This window comes from Myotis lucifugus, unplaced genomic scaffold (assembly GCF_000147115.1).
Source record: "Myotis lucifugus unplaced genomic scaffold, Myoluc2.0 scaffold_26, whole genome shotgun sequence".
Taxonomy (NCBI): domain Eukaryota; kingdom Metazoa; phylum Chordata; class Mammalia; order Chiroptera; family Vespertilionidae; genus Myotis; species Myotis lucifugus.
In genome coordinates this window covers 9,135,384-9,155,531 of record NW_005871074.1, presented here as the reverse complement: position 1 = coordinate 9,155,531, position 20,148 = coordinate 9,135,384, and the positions used below count along the sequence as shown (strand labels likewise).

At 40.2% G+C, this 20,148-nt stretch overlaps 1 protein-coding gene across 1 annotated transcript in view; it reads right to left on the bottom strand.

Annotated features, from left to right (window-relative positions):
• Positions 1–5,356, bottom strand: part of LOC102436434 (A disintegrin and metallopeptidase domain 3-like) — an 81,310-nt gene extending 75,954 nt beyond the window's left edge. Inside the window, exons 1-2 of the mRNA XM_023751828.1 lie at positions 5,310–5,356; positions 2,170–2,245 (exon numbers count right to left, since the gene is read on the bottom strand). Coding sequence (XP_023607596.1) covers positions 2,170–2,245; positions 5,310–5,356 — 123 coding nt within the window. The remainder of the gene's footprint in view (positions 1–2,169; positions 2,246–5,309) is intronic.
• Between the last annotated feature and the right edge of the window lie 14,792 nt (positions 5,357–20,148).

Below are 20,148 nucleotides of genomic sequence, written 5' to 3'. Positions count from 1 at the left end.
ACTATAAATTTCCTTTTATCCCTGATATGATGAATTAGTTCTTATTCTGCAGAAGTCTTAATAGGATTGTTAATTTTTAGTTATTTTAAGACCTAATTTCTGGGCCTTAATGCTTTCTTTTTCATGTATCTGTATCATTTATTTCTGCTTTTATGTGCATTATTGCCTTCCACTACAATGTTGGAACCCTTATAGAGTATTTCATTTCGTTAATCCTCATCCAAGGACATTTTTCCATTGATTTTTTTAGGAAGAGTGGAAGAGAGCAGGAAAGACAGAGAGAAACATTGATGTGAGAAAAACACATCAACTGGTTGCCTACTGCATGAGCCCTGTACAGGGCCCAGGCCCAGGAGGGGTCTGCAACCAAGGAACTTACAGGAATCAAACCTAGGACTACAGGCCACCACTATCTCCACTGAGCCAAACCAGCTAGGGCTAGATTACTGCATTTTGTAGAGGAAGGTAATTAATTTAATGGTAACCCTCCTTACTCTGTTCATTGCTGGGCTTCAGGCTATGGGATTAAGAATGGTGTGATAAAAATACCCATTACTCTAGATGCCTTCTCCTAAGAATTAGCCTTTCTGGTCTCAGCTGAATGCCTGGTCACACTACACTGCCTAGGCTGAACAATCCATTATCTTCCAACATTGTTTGACCCAGAGCAACGATTATCAACTGGTGTGCTGCAAGAATTTTTAAAACATGTAATCCCTGATTATTTAGTCAGGGGCAGAGGCATCTTCTTACTTACATTGTCAAGTGAAAAAAAAAATGACAACAGCAAACACAACAATATCCATGCAGTGGGGTCGACTCCCAGTAGGGGGCATGTAGGAAGCAGCTGATCAATCATTCTATCTCATCATTAATGTTTCTCTCTCTCTCTCTCTCTCTCTCTCCATACTTCTTCCTATCTGAAATTAATAAAAATATATTTTTAAAAATCACTGACCTATAGCATTATCTCCATTTGACTCTCTACCCTTCAGTAGAGTCTTACCCAGCAAATATGTAGCCTAATCCTCAATCAAGGACATTAAGGCAGCTACCCTCCCCCCAAAACATATATCTGATAGGCTCTGTTCATCTCCGGTCCTGTCTCCTTCAAGTTCCAACTGCTTCAGCATCCCTGAACTCCCATCTCTGAGTGGCTGCTTGGTACCACTTCCTTACGGTGTGCTTAAGACTTTATTCCCAGTCAGAGGGTCAAGTTAAAATTGAGACTCACCTTCTTTGTGTCCTGTCTCTCATTGAGAAATCTCCTGATATGCCTATTGCCAAATGTCTAAAAACATGTACCTCATGTACAATATTTTATTGTGCTTTCTACTTGTAGATAGTGAGTATAACATGCTATACCAGATACCATTTATTTATTTATTTACTTACTTACTTACTTACTTACTTTGTTTTAGTTTATTTTTATTGTTGAAATTCTGACAGATGTCCCCTATCTCCCCCCAAGTCCCCTCCACCTGACTCCTGCCAACCACCCCCTTCACAGGCCTTCCTCACACTATTGTTTGTGTCCATGGGCTGTGCCTATATGAATTTATATTAATATCGCAATTACAATAAAGAAATAGAATCTGACCAATCATTTGTCAACGTTGGTTTCTTCCAAATCATATATTCTAGCAAAATGAGAGTCTTGCAGACTAATGCTAAATTTCTCACATACTTTGAAAAATTTCCTTACTCCTAACAGCATTTTGGGTTACAATTGAAATTCCTATGTTTCACCCTGAACATAGTCAGTTTCTGTACCTAATATGCTTTTGTGTCCTCACTTTCTCAGTGGTCAATCTACAATTTCCTCAGAGACTAGGATATATCCATTTAAACTACTCAATGTGTTTGGGTTATGGTTGTTTTTTTTTTTTAGCTTTTTTAGCTCCTTCATCTATTTCTTGTTTATTTGTTTCTTCTCAAACTCCTACTAATACTTTCAGATATTAAATGGCCTTTGTGGATAAGCAACTCCTAAATTTTACATTTAAAAAGTAGTTGTTCTATTCCATATGATTTTATTGTAATTGTCACATTATACTTGGATATTTTATCTGTTTGCCCAATAATTCTGTGGAGTATAAAGAAATCTTTTTCTTCTCACCAATGACACATAAAAAAATAGAATCTACACAGAATAAAAGGAAAACTTACCTTTTTAAATGAAGAATCTGGATACAATGTTCCTGACTCGTATGTATATACCAGGAAATGAGGGTCTAAAAATAACCTAATTCAACCAAGATAATGACACTTCATTGTATGAATATTATTAATAAAATAAACTTCTAGAATCATGAAATTAAACAATATACTATCAATTATAGAAGCTCAGATATCCAAACAATTAAATGGACACATATTTCCATGATCTCATTTGCTTTCTCTTACATAATGTGTGTGTAAGAGAAAAGAATCCTATATAATAAAATAAAAACATGAAAATTAACCTTCCCTCCACTATGCTCAAGCCATGCCCACAAGACACACCCACAAGCCCATCAGGAGCGATTATGCCTATTAACCCAACTAAGATGGCAGTGGCCATGGAGCTGGAGTGAGCAGGAGGCTTGGGTTGCCCCTGGTGATGGAGGAAGGCAAGCTTCCCACCTGCCTTGGCCAGCCCTCGGCTCTGCTGAAGGTTACAAAGTTCCAATTATAGGAGATAAATAAATCCCAGAAAAAGAAAAAAGAAAAAGAAAAAAAGGAGAGCCTGGGAGCTTGGGTTGCCAGGGGGTGTGGCCAGCCTGAAAACAGCCATCAGCCCCTCACCCAGGCTGGCGAGGCACCCCCACACCCTGAAGGGGCAATGGGTAGCCTGAAAATGGGCCTCCGCCCCTCACCCAGGCTGGCCAGGCACCCCAGTGGGACACCCCCACCCTGAAGGGGCTGTGGCCAGCCTGCAAACACCCATCAGCCCCTCACCTCGGCTGGCCAGGCATCCCAGCGGGACCCCCACCCTGATCTGGGACACCCTTCAGGGCAAACCAGCCGGCCCCCACCATGCACCAGGCCTCTATCCTATATAATAAAAGGGTAATATGCAAATTGACCCTAACAGCAGAATGACTGGGAATGACTGGTCACTATGACACACACTGACCACCAGGGGGCAGATGCTCAATGCAGGAGCTGTCCCCCTGGTGGTCAGTACGCTCACACAGGGGGAGCTCTGCTCATCCACAAGCCAGGCTGATGGCTGCCAGCATAGCTATGGTGGCGGGAGCCTCTCCTGTCTCCTCAGCAGTGCTAAGGATGTCCGACTGCAGTTTAGGCCTGCTCCCCGCTGGCATGTGGACATCCCCTGAGGGCTCCCATGCTGCCAGAGGAATGTCTGACTGCCAGATTAGGCCTAATTCCCCAGGGAGCGGGTCTAAACCAGCAGGTAGACATCCTCCGAGGGGCCCCAGACTGCAGGAGGGCACAGGCCAAGCTGAGGGACTCCCCACCCGAGTGCACAAATTTTTGTGCACCAGGCTTCTAGTAAGCAGAATAACCAGATTCCAGTATGGAAGCTACAATGACACAGCGTCACCTGTAGTAAAAACCAGAGGTTCTAGATTCCCACAGCAAAGTTCTGTTTTAGATTTAACCATCAATACATCTAATAGCATCAATATGCCAGTTAATATTTACGAACAAGTAGCCATTAGTTGATAAAGGCAAAAAATATGCTTTAAGTTTTTATGCAATTATGCAGTGGTAAAAACAACAATGGATGATTTTGCATGTTTACTGCAGGTTGGGCTAATGCTACCTTCATTCTGGAACCCAGGAAAAGGCATGACCCTCCTTGGAGAACAACTTTCTTTTAGTAGAAAGAGAAAAAAACTGTAGAAGGACAGAATACTTCACAAAGCCTTTGTTTAGAAGCGGGATACTAGTGTCCCTGCTCACATTTCATAAGCCAACCTAAAGGATCTCTGTAGACAAACCCAATATAAACATGCTTCAGAAGTTAAGTCTTTCTCCTGGAAGAAAGTGGTCGTCATGGAACAATCTAACACCATTATTTATTGTAGGGAGATTGGACTTTCTCAAGGATGCCAAACACCAAAAGACATTTCAAGGCCAGAATTGAGAGGACTAGAGCATTCGCAGGGTACTTTCAGTCACCAGGAATTCTCTTTCTCAGTCTGCTTCGTTGTCTCTCATTCCTGATAACCTTTCCTTTTCCTCCAGTCAAATAACAAAACTAGAGAGATCCCAGGGAAAAGCAGATATTTATCAGTTCACATTTTATATACACTCTTATGGAAAAATCTCTGAATGGCCTGGGCTGGTTCAGGTGCAAGTGCCTGGGGAAAAAAATGTATGGGGACTGAAAAGTAAAATAAAAATTTAAAGGAGTTATAATATATCAGGGAGAATTAATATAAAACCATACACACGAACAACTACTGGAAAATTCACTTCTAATGGACTGTATCAAATTGTAAGAATTTATAGCAAAAAAATAAGATTCTACACATTGCCAACTTACTCAGTTAGGAAAACAAAAGGGACTTTTGCAGATATGCAGATTCAGAAAGCATGCCATCTGCATATTCTCTCTAAAGAATATAATATGAAAGTATTCTACCTGAACAATATCTGAGTTAACATAAAATTGCAACAGGAAAAAAAATACAAAACAGTGATAAGACTTGAAAAATGCAAGACATTTAAGTAACTGAAAGCATTGGATTTACATCTTAAATGTAAGAAGAATTTAAAAAATACTGTAGTAAAATTATGATATAAATTTATATGTGAGAGGCACAAGAGAGGAATCTGAGTACTGAAAAAGTAAATAAAAATATGATGATAAAATTTTACTTTGTATCAATAAATCCCACAAAGTAAGAAGACAATCAATAGGGTGGCATATTTGCAACATATAGAACAGATAAAGGCCTAATCTCTATAGTAAACAAAAGTTCCCAAAAATCGGATCATAGAAAAAAAGAAAGAAAAGCAGAATGACAAGGCACAGATTGAAAATAAATACTGAAGACACATGAATAAAAATAAAAATCCCAAAGAAAATACAAAATCTTGGGAGAGGCCATTCAATTAGAATGGTCAGTAAACATTTGAAAAGATGCTATATGTTATTAAGAAGCAGTGAGGTGCATATTAAAACAACAATAAAGTAGTAGTTCTTATCCATTGGTTAACAAAATAAATGAGTAAAGATACTCATTTTGTTGGCAATGTAGAGTACAGGAATACATTTGAATTGTTGGTGTGAATGAAACTGGTATAATTCTTTAAAGTAAAAATTTGGCAATGAGAATTTTCTTATTTATTACCCATCAATTTCACTGGTGCCCAGGAAGTCATGGCTAGGGATATCCATAGTAAAGCTTTCCTTGCTATAAATAATGGGTGGATAATTAATATATGAGAAATATTCATTCGAAGGCTGTATATATAGCAAAAATAAACTCATTTGGCACAGAGCAATATGAATCTCAGAAAAGTAACATTATGTAAAATGTTGTATAATAAGCAACCACAAAACCACAACCACATACAACAGAATACGTATCTATTGCTCACACTTCTCTGTCACATGTGGGTAGCCATGGAAGTTCTGCTAATTGGCCAGGCTTGATCTATGGTACTGGATTCAGCCATATTTAGGAATGATTAGGGCACCTTGGCTGTAGTCCACATGTATCTAGCTTTCAGCATGCTGGCCTATGCATATTCTCATGAGGATGGCAGACAAACGGGATAGAAAATGGAAAAGCATGAGAGCTTTTTCAAGCCTCTGTTTGAATCAAGTCAGGTAATAACATTTTGGCCAAAGAAATCAAATAGTCTATATAAGTGTGGGGTCCAAGGTAAAAATGATGCAAGGCCTCTGTCTAAAACTATTAAGAATCTCAGGACAGCAACACTGGAACATTAAACCAAATACAGGGCCCTTCTAACCATAAGGCCCTGAGGCACCACACATCATGAATTTGGCCTTGCATAAGTGAATTCAGATTCAAGGGCTGGATAGTGGGGGCGCTGATGGAAATGTATTTATCCCATCTCTTGATGATAGTCACACAGTTAATTATATGGCAAAGAGTGAAGATACAGGAAAAGGTAAAGTTTTGGGTGTACTTTTGTGGTGCACCATAATAATATAAATAAATTGATGGAATATATGGTATTGAGTCATTACATTTATTAAGAAATACTCAAAACATTAGGATTCTTATTGATCTCCAGACATAAATCAATAAAGATAATATATGACAGAAGAATATTGCCATTACTGTAGCTGTAATTAGCACTGGGGAGTAAGAGAAATAGATCTGGGTAAGGAAATAACAAATTCCCCTATTACCAGCCATGGGCAATACATTTCATTTTAAATAGTGTAGGCACAACACTTCCATGCCTGTCACTAATTGTTTAAATTATTCTCAGAATTACCCATTTCATCTTTTATCATTCAAAAGAAAAAAAAGGTGAGAGTGTGTGGATGTGCAGGGAGTGTCTGTATTGTGAGTGAGGGACAGCTATAGTCCAAGGGACTGTTGGGGACTGCTGGATCTGGCTCCCCTAGCTGGGCAGCCTATACTGCTGCTGAAATCTCTTCCCAGAGTGGCCAGCTCTGCCTCAGAGACCATGCCATCTTGAAGGGGAGAGTGGCTGTGATAGGAAGCCCAGACTTACCTTAAACCAGGGAGACCTCCGGTACCTCCCAGACCCTACAACCACAACACCCAGGGTCCAGCTGCCTCAACTGCGAACCCACGAACACCAGGACTCCAGCCTCCAAGACCACGAGCACCTAAATAGTTTGTCAACAGGGAGACAAAGCGGCGAAAATACACGGACAAGCCCTGCACCTTCTCACAGAATAGCTAGAAGGAACAGCGGAATCAAACAGCACCCACCCGGAACTGGCAAATTAAACACAGCTGGTGAGGCAATCCACAGATGGAAAGGTCAGATATCACCTAGAGCAGTGGTTTTCAACCTTGGCTGCACATTAGAATCACCTGGGAATCTTTTTAAAATCCTGTTTTCTGGGCCTCATCCTCCAGAAATTCTGTTTCTTTGTTATGGGGTGAGGCCACAATTTACAATAGCTAAGATTTGGAAACAGCCTAAATGCCCATCAGCAGATGAGTGGATTAGAAAACTGTGATACATCTACACAATGGAATACTATGCCGCTATAAAAAAAGAAGGAACTTTTACCTTTTGCAACAGCATGGTTGGAACTGGAGAGGATTATGCTATGTTAAATAAGCCATTTGGAGAGAGATAAATATCACATTTAATCACTCATATGTGAGATATAATGATCAGCATAATTTGATAAGAATAGATCCAGAGACAATGGGGGGGTGCAGTTAGAGAGCAACCAAAGGACTTGTATGCATGCATACGAGCATAACCAATGGACACAGATACTGGGGTGGTGAGGGCTTGCCCAGGGCGGGCATGAATGGGGGTCAATTGGGGAAAAAGGAGACATATGTAAAATTTTAGACAATAGATGAATTAATCAATTTTTAAAAAATAAAGGGGAAAAAGGCATAAAAATATTGATCTAATATAAATTATGGACTTTGGGTTATAATGATGTGTGAATTCAGTATAATCAATTACAACAATATTAGAGGCCTGAGGCATGAAATTTGTGCAAGAGTAGGCCTTCCTTCCCCCGGCTGCCTACACCGGCTTCCCTCTGGCACCTGGGACCCGGGTTTCCCTCTGGCTGCCAGCATGCACCCAGGACCCGGGCTTCCCTCCAGCCCTGGCTTTATCTTGAAGGACATCTGGTATGATGTCTGATCTAATTAGCATATTACCCTTTTATTATTATAGATTAGAGGCTTCGTGCATGAAATGTGGGCACAGGTGGGGTACCTAGGCCTGTCCAGTGATCAGGCCCTATGGGGGTCATCTCACCCATTCCCATTTGGGCTGGGCCTGCTGTTGCTGGACAGGGCCTGCAGGACAGGGCTTGCGGGACAGGGTTGCGGGACAGGGGAGGGACTTTGAGAGGTTTGCCAGCCAGGGGGAGGGACAGGGGGCATTTGGCTGGTTGTGGGAAGTTGGCTGTGGAAGCGCACTGACCACCAGGGGGAAACTCCTGCATTGAGTGTCTGCCCCCTGGTGGTCAGTGCATGTCATAGCGACAGGTCTACTGGTCGTTCCGGTTGTTCGGTCGTAATGATTGCTTAGGCTTTTCTATTTGGAGGGGGGTTGTTGATAATGGAGGAGGCTATGCATATGTGGCATAAGGGGCTTATGGGAAATCCCTGTGCATTCTAGTCAATTTTTCTTTTGCTATAAATCTAAAACTGCTCTACAAAATAAAGTGTATTAGAATAATAAATAATGAGAAAAATACTAGTATATGAATAGGCAAGCCTCATACAGATAAATGCAAATAACCAATAAAGGTTCAGAGTAGTTATTTAGGGAAATATAAACTGATGTTAAGATGAAAAAGAATATTTTAGCACATCATGCAGGCTTTTGGAAATCTAAATTGCTATCATCTTTTCAGGAAGACACTGGCAATGTCTCTCAAAATCTTAATATACTATAAAATGTGAATATTAAATCAGTTACTACATGCAAATTGCTGAGAAATATGCCCTATAAATGTTATGTGTTCATAAGTGCCCATTACTTTTGTTGTTTTTGTTATTATCATCACTATTGTCATTGTTATTCACTCTTCTAGATCCAGAAACCTATTTCTTGATATCAAGGCTACCAAACAAAATCTATATTATATAAAAATATACATACAATAATGTCTATTGCAGGACTCAATAAACAAATGGAAATTTCCGGAAATAACTTCATTATCTATCAATATTACATATTGTTAAATGTTATCTATTGAAAGATAAGTTATAAAATACATAAAGAGCAAGGAAATAAGCACCAATAATCAATAAGACTGGCCAATAGTAATACCCTATTTCCACTTTCGTAAAAAAATTTTGAGTAGGTTTCATTTAATAGAAGAATGAAATATAAACAGAAAATTGGGAAAAGTACACACAAAGTTATTAATATTGATTTCTTAGAGTGTAGATAGAAAACAGAATACTTAATACGTTAAAACTACATACAAAATGAGAAAAAAATACTCTAGAACAGCGGTTCTCAACTTGTGGGTCGCGACCCCTTTGGGGGTCGAATGACCCTTTCACAGGGGTTGCCTAAGATCATCGGAAAACACATATATAATTACATATTGTTTTTGTGATTAATCACTATGCTTTAATTATGTTCATTTTGTAACAATGAAATTGGGGGTCACCACAACATAAGGAACTGTATTAAAGGGTCACGGCATTAGAAAGGTTGAGAACCACTGCTCTAGAATGTCAAGTAAAGTTCTTAAAATCATACAAATATGTGAAATAACATGAAGACAGACAAAGTTAAACATCCTATATAATAATAGGCCAGCCACCATAAGCATAACAACCTGAATCACCAGAGACCAGAACCACCATGGTCCCTCGCAGGGCTGGCTCCACCCCCTAGCAAGCAGTTAGGGGTGATCAGGTAGGCAGGCAAGTGGTTAGGGGAGATCAGGTAGGCAGGCCAGCAGTTAGGACAGTGGTTCTCAACCTTCTGGCCCTTTAAATACAGTTTCTCATGTTGTGACCCAACCATAAAATTATTTTCGTTGCTACTTCATAACTGTAATGTTGCTACTGTTATGAATCATAATGTAAATATCTGATAGGCAGGATGGTCTTAGGCTACCCCTGTGAAAGGGTCGTTTGACACCCAAAGGGGTTTTGACCCACAGGTTGAGTACCGCTGGGTTAGGAGCAATCACGTAGGCAGACAGCCCCTCCCCGGGCTGGCTCCACCCCCAAACAAGTGTTTAGGGGTGATCAGACAGGCAGACCAGTGGTTAGGGGTGATCAGGTAGGCAGGCAAGTGGTTAGGGGCAATCAGGCAGGCAGGTAGAGGGGCTAGGTGCGATCAGGCAGACAGGCAAGTGAGCAGTTAGGACCCAGTAGTCCGGATTGCAAGAGAGATGTCTGACTGTCAGTTTTGGCCCGATCCCATCGGGTTACCCACAGGATTGGGATCAGGCCTAAACTGGCAGTCAGACATCTCCAGAGGGGTCCCGGATTACAAGAGGATGCAGGCTGGGCTGAGGAAACACCCCCTCTGTGCAGGAATTTCATGCACCAGGCTTCTAGTTCTATATAATAAAAGTCTAATATGAAAATCGACCAAACAGCAGAACAACTAGCGGAACACCTGGTCACTATGACACACACTGACCACCAGGGGGCAGCCATTCAACAAAAGAGCTGCCCCCAACCAGCAGGCCCTAGGTCAGCCAAGGCTGGTGCCAGTGGGAGCTCCCTGATTGCCTTGCCAGTTGCCCCACAGAGGGAGGTAATTAGCAGTAGAAGCAGGGTGTGGGGCCAGCAATAGGTGGTGCCAGGCCAGCCAAGGTGGGTGCCAGAAGGGGCCCCCCAATTTTCCCACCCATTGCTTCACAGATTGGCTCTGATCACCAGCCAAGCCTAGGGACCCTACCCGTTCACAGATTTCATGCACCGGTCCTCTAGTGTTAAATAAATGAAATAGTCATGCTTTTGTTTAGTCCCAATTTAGGGTAGTGGCTATACAACTTTGAGAAACTAAAAACAACTATATGAAAAAAGAATGGCCACTTACTGTTTTTTAAGATGGAGAGTGTATGTTTTCCTGTTGATTTGGATGGCATAAATGACCTGCAACAAAGTATTCAGAGAGAAAGTAATAATTAAAAATGTGAAATTCTTCAAACCAAAGCCATATCTTTTTATTAATTTAAAATCTGCATTGTTTGAAATCTTATAAGTCTCCTTTCTCCCCATTAACCACACCCCAGCTGTGCCCCCCCCACACACACACACACATGCCCCCACCTCCCCGACCCCATCTGTGTCCATTGGTTATGCTCATATGCATGCATACAAATCCTTTGGTTGATCTCTTATCCCCTCACCCCCCGCCTTCCCTCCTAGGTTGGACTGCCTGTTCCATGCTTCTATGACTCTGGTTCTATTTTTGTTCATCAGTTTATGTTGATCATTATATCCCACATATGAGTGCAGTCATGTGATATTTAACTTTCTCTGACTGGCCTATTTAACTTAGCATAATGCTCTCTAGTTCCATTCATGATTTTGCAAATGGTAAGAATTCCTTCTTTTTTATAGCTGTGTAGTATTCCATTGTGTAGACATACCATAGTTTTCTAATCCACTCATCATATCCACTTAGGCTGTTTCCAAATCTTAGCTATTGTAAATTGTGCTGGTATGAACATAGGGGTGCATATATCCTTTCTGATTGGTGTTTCTGGTTTCTTGGGATACAGTCCTAGAAGTGGGATCACTGGATCAAATGGGAGTTCCATTTTTAAATTTTTGAGGAAACTCTTCTGTTTTCCAGAGCAGCTGCACCAGTCTGCATTCCCACCAGCAGTGCAAGAGGGTTCGTTTTTCTCCGCATCCTCGCCAGCCCTTGTCGTTTATTGATTTGTTGTTGATAGCCATTCTGACAGGTGTGAGATGGTACCTCATTGTTGTTTTGATTTGCATCTCTCGGATGATCAGTGACTTTGAGCATGTTCTCATATGTCTCATAGCCTTCTATATGTCTTCTTTCGAAAAGTGTCTATTTAGGTCCTTTGCCCATTTTTTGAGAAGGCAAACATTTTTTTAAATGTGCTCATTCATATAAACCAAGATTGTATCATGCATTTGTCAAAATTATATCCAAATATAGAAGTATATTGCTACCTTTCTTTAATCACAGAAAGTATGAAAGAAAATCAAGGAGTCTAATACTATTTCAAATTAAGAGCATTAGTCATTGGCATTTATTATGTATCATAATCAAATGTAATTTAAAATGATTACATTTAGAAATGCTGAGGAACCTTTGAAGAAACTTGAATTTTATTATCTTTTTTCCTACTTTTCAGTTTCTAGCACAGATACATGGAAAATCCAAGGACTATAATGCAGGTCCCCTTTTAAGGTGAAAGGGAGTAGCCATAACCGCCAGAAGCACTGCCTGCACACAGCCTTTCACCTTGCTGTTCTCTCCAGGATTTGCCTCAACGTTCAGGGACAGTCCACGTTTAATAAGCCCCCTCACCCCAACTCCAGATCTTTTCATGGGTCATGCCAGCTTCCCTCTTGTTGAGACTCAGTTGATGCTCTCCCCATTCCTGGTTTTTTCCCTTCCCTTCCACAGTGCTCATCACAAGAGCAAACCCTAATTTACACAAATCCCCTCAGAGATTACAACTCAGAGAACACACTCTGGATCACCAGCATCAAACATATGCTGTGCTGGGTTGTTGTGAAATAAGATTCTAAGGCTAATGTCCCAGTCCACACTTTTATGAGTAGTCATTTATTTACTGTAGGGTTTTTTCTGTCTCTGTTTTTAATATATCTTGTTATATGCAAGATTTCATATTGTCAGTCTACTCAGAAATAAAAAATATGGGAAATAATCATTTAAACCCCCAAGTCTTTTCCCTAGGATGATTAGAACTTTAGAAATACTCTCCACCAGGCTGAAGAAATAACAGTGTGAGGGCAACTCTCATTTTTGTAAAAAAAAAAAATACTACTTTACCATTAAACATTAAAGCCACTGAAAGCCAGTGAGATATCCCTGTTAAAAAATTTGCCAAGAAAATGCCTTGGGTAATAATAATAATTGGCTTTAAAAATCTCAAAGTTGTTAAGGCAAAATAAATATAACTAAAACTAAGGATATATGATAAAGCTTTTTCAGTGGTAATTATATACGACTAAACATAATTTTCCAAAGTCTTTGGTAACTTAAAACATTGGAGTTTGCTGAATTAAATAGTAAAAATGATTAAATATCTACGTATCCTATCTAATAAAGACGGAATATGGTAATTGACCTTCATGCTGTCACAAAGATGGCGGCACCACAGCTAATAAGGAGGGAATATGCTAATTGACTGCCCCACCCTCAAAGATGGTGGCATCCATAGCCACAAGATAGCGGCACCCAATCTCCTCAGCCCCGCTGGGGTGGCAGGTGCACAGCAAGGCTGGGCCTGCCCCCAGGAGGGCCAGGCCTTGCCATGCACCTGCCTCCAGAGTCCCCCAGTCCCTTCAGCCACCCTGCCACCCAGGGCCGGCCTGAGGTGCAGGCAAGCCTTGGATGGCAGCTGCCTAGCCACCCAGGGCTGCCTGAGGCTCAGGTAACCAGGGCTGGCCAAAGCTTGTGTTGCTGGCAGTGGCAGCAGCAGATGTGTGATGGGGGCATCACCTTCCCCTGATCGCCAGGTTGCCTCCCACTCCTGAGGGCTCCCGGACTGTAAGAGGGGGCAGGCCGGGCTGAGGGACCCCCCATCCATTGCATGAGTTTTCATGCAATGGGCCTCTAGGTTTTAAATAACAAGATACTGAAAAATTAATCTGAGTTTGCCTCCTATGGAGAACCTGGAGGATCAATTTGAATCCGTTAATGAATGAGTCTTGTATTTTATTTGAAATAGCTCTTAAAATGTGAATGTATTGCTAATCTGAGGAACGTTAATTATTTACATGCCACCTAAAAGTTAAGGTTTCTAAGGGTTAAGAATTCTAACTAATTGGTAAAAAAGTATGGCTTTGGTGTAATAGAAAACATAGGCATGGAAATGAATTTTGAAGGAAAAAGAAAGTAGGTTCTAAAGCTGGTTATTTATGAAAGTTACAACGTTTCTGAAGAAAGGTTTGTGAAAGTTATAGAATTTTGTAAAGAGAAATGTTGAAAGGAAGTTATGTAAATTACACAGGCAAGTAAGCCAGGACAAGTAGAAAAGGGAAACTGAGATGATTAAACAGCAATTTGGAGCCATCTAGTAAATCCTATCTTCCTTAAGCCAAGGACACTTAAGAGTAAATGATTTGCATTTTTCCTCCCTAACCAGAAGTTATAACCAGATGGTAAATAGCTTAAATCAATGTACTCAGGTAGATTGATAGCAGAAATCCAATTTCTGTCATTTGCTGACCACATCCAAAGACAAGATTCCATGTATTGCACTACTCTATAAAGTGTCTGGATTTATAGAAGTACTGGTAGGAAAAATCAGGAGAAACAAATATTTTATTATGGGGCTGAATAAATGGAAAATAATTATATAGTTTTTGTAACCTTTGTTGAAAGTATTGCTGACTCTTAAACTTTTTGTTTTTTCAGATATAAGGAAGCATTTTTAATGCAAATTTGGTAAATTATATATTTCTCTCCCTACCTCCAGTATTTGGCAGTTCTTAATAAGTGGCAATATGTTTCTATGCATGAATTCAATAAGACCTGTTTCTAATTGTACCTATATTAACCAAGATAAAAACTAATAATGGGCCTGCTTATAGCAGCCATGGCTTCACCACCTTTTGCAGAACTTGGTCCATCCAGTATTCTGCGGGAATCCCTTATAATCCACAAGGGCAGGCCATCATTGAATGTGCCCATGCTACACTGAAAGGTATGCTAGTAAAACAAAAAAGAGAGAATATGTGACTCAAGGAAGCTGCTATAATACTATCTAAAGCACTGTTTACCCTTAATTTCTTGAATTTGAATGGTTGTTTTCAAGCCTCTGTAGAATCGCACTTTACCTCAACAACCCCATCTCAGAAACCACAGTCTTGTGGCAGATGTGGACACTAATAACTGGATGGGACCCAATGAATTATTAACGTGGGAGAGAGGATATGCATGTGTTTCTATCCCTCACAAAGCTGCTTTAGATTCCAGCTCACCAAATTAAACCCTGCATGACATGGCACAGGACCAATCTTCTTCCAGAGGGGGACTCTGCAGTCCTGAACAACGCACCTTTCTGGGACCCAGATGGCCCCCAGAATAACCTGGAGAATGATAAAGCTGATGGCAGAAGCTGAGTAATTATTGCAAAACTAGAGGCCCAGTGCACAAAATTTGTGCATTGTGGGGGTGTCCCTCAGCCCAGCCTGCACCCTTTCCAATCTGGGACTCCTCAGGGGATGTCCGACTGCCATTTTAGGCCTGATCCCTGTGGTACAGCTTGTTGTCTAATTCTGTTGTTTGTTTTTCTTGTTTGTTCATTTGTTGCTTTTGGGTTTTATATCCCACATATGAGTGAAATCAGAAGATTGTTAACTATTTCTGACTTATTCTGCTTAGCATAGTATTCTCAATATCCATTCATGTTCTCACAAATGGTAGTATTTCCTCTTTTCTTATGGTTGAATAGTATGTACACACAACCTCTTCTTTATCCTATCATGGAATCAGTTTATCCTGGGATTGTGGGAAGGGTGGTGTCATATGATTTTTAAGATGTGTTAGTTTCTCAAAAAGAAAAAAGTATCAGTGCTGTCTGTTTTATCTTAGGTCAGCTCTATTATATTTTTATGAATTTAACTATTTTAAAAAAACAATTTATATGCTTATATGTTTGATATTTTATTTACACATTTATATATTTCTCATTCCTAATGTTACATATTTTTCTTCTTTCCATTTTCCTTAGTCTACCACACCAAAATATGTCCTACATTTCTATGAGAAATAAACTTTTGACACTGTGGATCCAGACTATGCTGGCATAACTTTTTCTTTCATTAATTCTAAATCTTAATTTTAGCCATATCTTTAAATTTTTAAGGTTATAGTTAATTTTAAGTTCTAATTTTCAAAACTTTTCTTTTTTCTCTTTAGGTATTTGTAATTATAAATTATTCTCTATACCATCTTAAGAGCATGACTCAAAGTAAAGTACTTTAGTTTGCACCTTTTTCATTCTTGACCATTAGTTATTTAATGTCCATTATAATGTATGATATCTTCTTCAATTCATGAATGATGTACAGGTGTATTTTTAAATTACCAAATACATATTTCAGTCTTTTTGATAAATTTTAAATTGTGACCATATAAGGAGTTTTGTACTGTGTTTGATTTTTAATTCTTTAACGTGCTTTTGTCAATTTTGTTGACTCACCTGTATATTCTTAAGAAGCATTAATTACTGTGGAGACAGACCTGATTTACAGCAGGATCAGCAAAGTTCTGCCTTTATTTCTGGGGATGCCTCCAGCCTGAATGTGTCTGACTCTTAGTCAAAAGGACTGTGAGATTTGTAATGCACACGTAGGGTACAAAACTTCCCTGGCTAAAGTTAGCTTCCTTAGTGTTGCCCAACCTATCTAGACAGGGCTGGCGTGGCTTCCTAGTGACTGAAGCTTTGTCAGGAGTAGTCTCTCAAGGCAAAAGTTCCTCCCCCAGGTCTTGTTATTCCAAACCAGAGACTCAGCATGTTTCAGGAGCAGAGACTGGGTTCATGAGGAGCTGACTGTGGATGTTTCTTGGATCCTGATATTTGCCTGAATTCTCTTTCTCCTGCTGCACCAGATGCTTTGCCCTTAAAAGGCTCACGTGTGATACACTGAGGGGTCTAGTGAGTCCTAACAAATAGCAGAAAGGGGAAACCAGTGCATTCACTCCATGGGATCATTCAATTAATATATATCCATTGGATAAAATGTTTATTTTTGTTTTTCAAGTATTCTTTATATCTTTATGATTTGTCCACCACCATTTGAACAAAACATTTTTTCTCTTAATTTTTCCATTACAATTGATATTCAGTATATTAGCTCCAGGTGTACACCATGGTGGTGACATATTTATATCATTTAGGAAGTGATCCTCTGGATAAGTCTGGTCCCCACTTGGCAGCATACATATTTACTATGATATTATTGACTATATTCCTTACGCTGTACTTTACATGCCCATGACTATGTTGTAAGAACCAAGTTATATTTCTTAATACCTTCACTATTGTCACCCAGCCTCCCCTCAACCCTCCTTATATCTGGCAACCATCAGTTCCTTCTCTGTATCTATGTGTCTGTTTATGTTTTATTTCTTCATTTATTTTGTTCTTTAGATCCCACATATAAGTGAAATCATATGGTATTTGTCTTTGTAGCATTATTCACAATAACCAAGATATGGCAGCAACCTAAGCCTCCATTGATAGACAAATGGATAAAGAAGATGTGGCACATACTATATGTAATAGAATATTACGTGGCCACTAAAAAGAATGAAATCTTACCATTTACAACAATATGATGGACTTAGAGGGTATTATGCTTACAGGAAAACATTTTTTGGACTCACTATGAAAATGAATTTGAAAATTTCTCCCTCTAGTGCTATAAGGGAGAAATTATTTTACATGTGCTGAGGGCATTTATCAAAGTTTTACAAATTTATAATTGTTAAATGTGCCTAGTGAACTGAATATTTAGAAATGCTTACCCTTCATAATGTTGGGTGTGTTGAGTATGTGTATTAAGTGTGTTTGAGTGTACTAAATGCTTTCCTTTCTTTTTCTGCTGTTCTTATGGATACTCATATTTTCTTCTTGTTCCCATTATCCCGGTATGTGTTAAACTCTCCTAAGATTTTTAACCTCTCAGGATACTTATGTTTTTGGTGTTACAAATTTTAGAAACTCATAATCACTGGATTTTTTTTTGGGGGGGGGGTGTCATAAAGTGAGACAGATAGATAATTCAGTCTGTAAAACCTGCCTCAGTATCTAATAGATTTTCAGTTGGCAATTCATGCTCCTCTCTGGCCCTGCCACTGAGGTTCCAATCCTTGGATTCCTATCACATTACTAAGTACCTTTATAACTTCATAATGTTCATATATCATTCGGGAAATTAAAGCTATCAAAACACTTGTGCTCATTCAGATAAAATGACTCTTAAATACATTAATTAGAACACCACATTTCACAAAGGGATACTCATGAATTAACTTGAGTCATGCAGTTCACTAAAAATAAAACATTTTTTTATAAAGTGATTTCTTAATTACTTGCGTTTCTGAAACATCGACATCATTGGTGGTGGTTCCGAGTTTCTGTGGCACTGTAATTTGCAGATGTGATGTTTCTAAGTCTGCAGTAAGACAAACATGTGTGAGCATTTCCAGGGTGTAGCATCTTTCATCTTCATTTATTTGTCCTCTCCTACCATGTCACTCTGAAATTCCATGTCCACACACACACACACACACACACACACACACATTGTGCGACTCCAGGAAGAGGCCCCTCTCATGTGAGAGTGTTGCCCTACCACTGTCCAAAGAGCCTGGGACTCGCTGACCTCAACCCTGACTGGGGGAGGAAGTGCTGGTCTCAGGACCCCATCCAGGCTCTCTGGGGCCCCACCGCCCCAGCAGCAGGGCGCCCTCTCCTGCCCCTGCAGACTCAGGTAAGTGAGGGCCAACTGCCCCAGGCCTGCTCTGAGCTCTCCAACCACCAGGCTCAGCAGGACCCTGAAACTAGGTGGCTCTGACAGCATGACTGGGGACCCCCAGCCTGGCCCTGGGATCTGGAGCAAGAAGGGAGACACTGGCTTCGCCCGGGGACACTGTGCTGGGCGGCCCTCCTATGGCGCAGGTTCCCCACTTACAATGGTCTGCGAAGGTCAACCTGCCGAGGCCTGAGAGGATCAGCAAGAGAAACAGCATTGCGAGCCAGGTGACCCTCGCCACAGTGCAGGCAGTTGGTGGCATAACTGAGGCGTCTCGCGCATGTGCAGGGGGCTGAGTTCTGGGCCAGGAGGATGGAATGTGAGACTGCTCGGCCCCGCCCACCGCTGACGACCCCGCCCACGGGCCAGCTGAGCACAGGAGCTCAGGGGAGCCTATTTGCTGACTGAAGTTTTAAAGGTCTTTGGGGGTCACATTCGGTTATAAAGTCACTTTCTCCTCTGGAAGCAGCTATTGGTGGTGAAGTTCTTGGCAATATGAAGAGTTCACATCATAGCTTTCTGGTACAATAGCTGAATTACTATAGTGAAGGGAAATTTACACAATAGAAATTTACACAATACTTAGTAGCAGACAACTGCCTGTTTTAATCATATATACTGCCAGATTTCTACTTATGTCTGTCTAAACAAATACAGACACACCCATGAACATAAAGAGATGTTGTGAAAAAACAAATATAAATCAATTCTTCAATTGCCAGTTTGCTTCTTAGAAAAGATGGGAGACTTATAGGCATTCAAATAATTTGTGTTTATATCAACAATTATTTTTTTACATGTTTACTACAAGCCTGAAACTAGGCTGATATCAAAATACGTGTGACACTATTCCTAGTTCCAAGTCCATCAGGGCCCATGCTTAGGTTGCAGGCTCAATCCCCAATATGGAGCATACATGAGGCAGCCAATCAATGCTTCTCTCTCATCATTGATGTTTCTATTGCTCTTCCCTTGTCCCTTTATCTATGAAATCAATAAAAATATTTTTTTTAAAAAAAAGATCTTCACAGACAAGAAAAAGGTAAAGCACTTTATCACTACCAAACCAGTATTTGATGAAATGTTGAAGGGTATATTTTATGAACAGGAAGATGAAGAAGAAAAATAAGAAGAAGGAGAGGAGGAGGAGGAAGAGGAGGTGGAGGAGGAGGAGGGGGAGGAGGAGGAGGAGGAGGAGGAGGAGGAGGAGGAGGAGGAGGAGGAGGAGGAGGAGGGAAATATATGAAGAATAAAATGGCAATAAATACAACAATTGAATCGAAAAATTAAAATAAACAAACAAGAAATCTAATGAACAGAATGAACTGATGAATAAAATACTAGAATCAGAAGCATGGAAACATGGTACAGACTGATAAATCTCAGAGGGAAGAGGGTTGGGGGGTGGGGAGATTAACCAAAGAATTTATATGCATATATGTATTACCTATGGACACAGACAATAGGGTGGTGAAGGCCTGGGGGTGAGGGAACTGGGTGGAGGGAGGCATTGGGGGGATGGTAGGGGGGATACCCGTAATACTCTTAACAAAAAGGATTTAAATATAGATATGATATTTAAGGAGAAAAATAGGTTTGTTGAATTATTTATTGTGGAGGATGATGAAATTGTTAAGATGACTAAACAATTGGGATGAGAGGAGAGGAGACCACCAATGTTATAAGAATCAGATTAAATCAGGGAAAGAGCTAATGAGTTAAAAATATGTTAAATTGGAGGTGCTTATGGAATAGTAGGTATAGAATATGGAGGAGGAGTTAG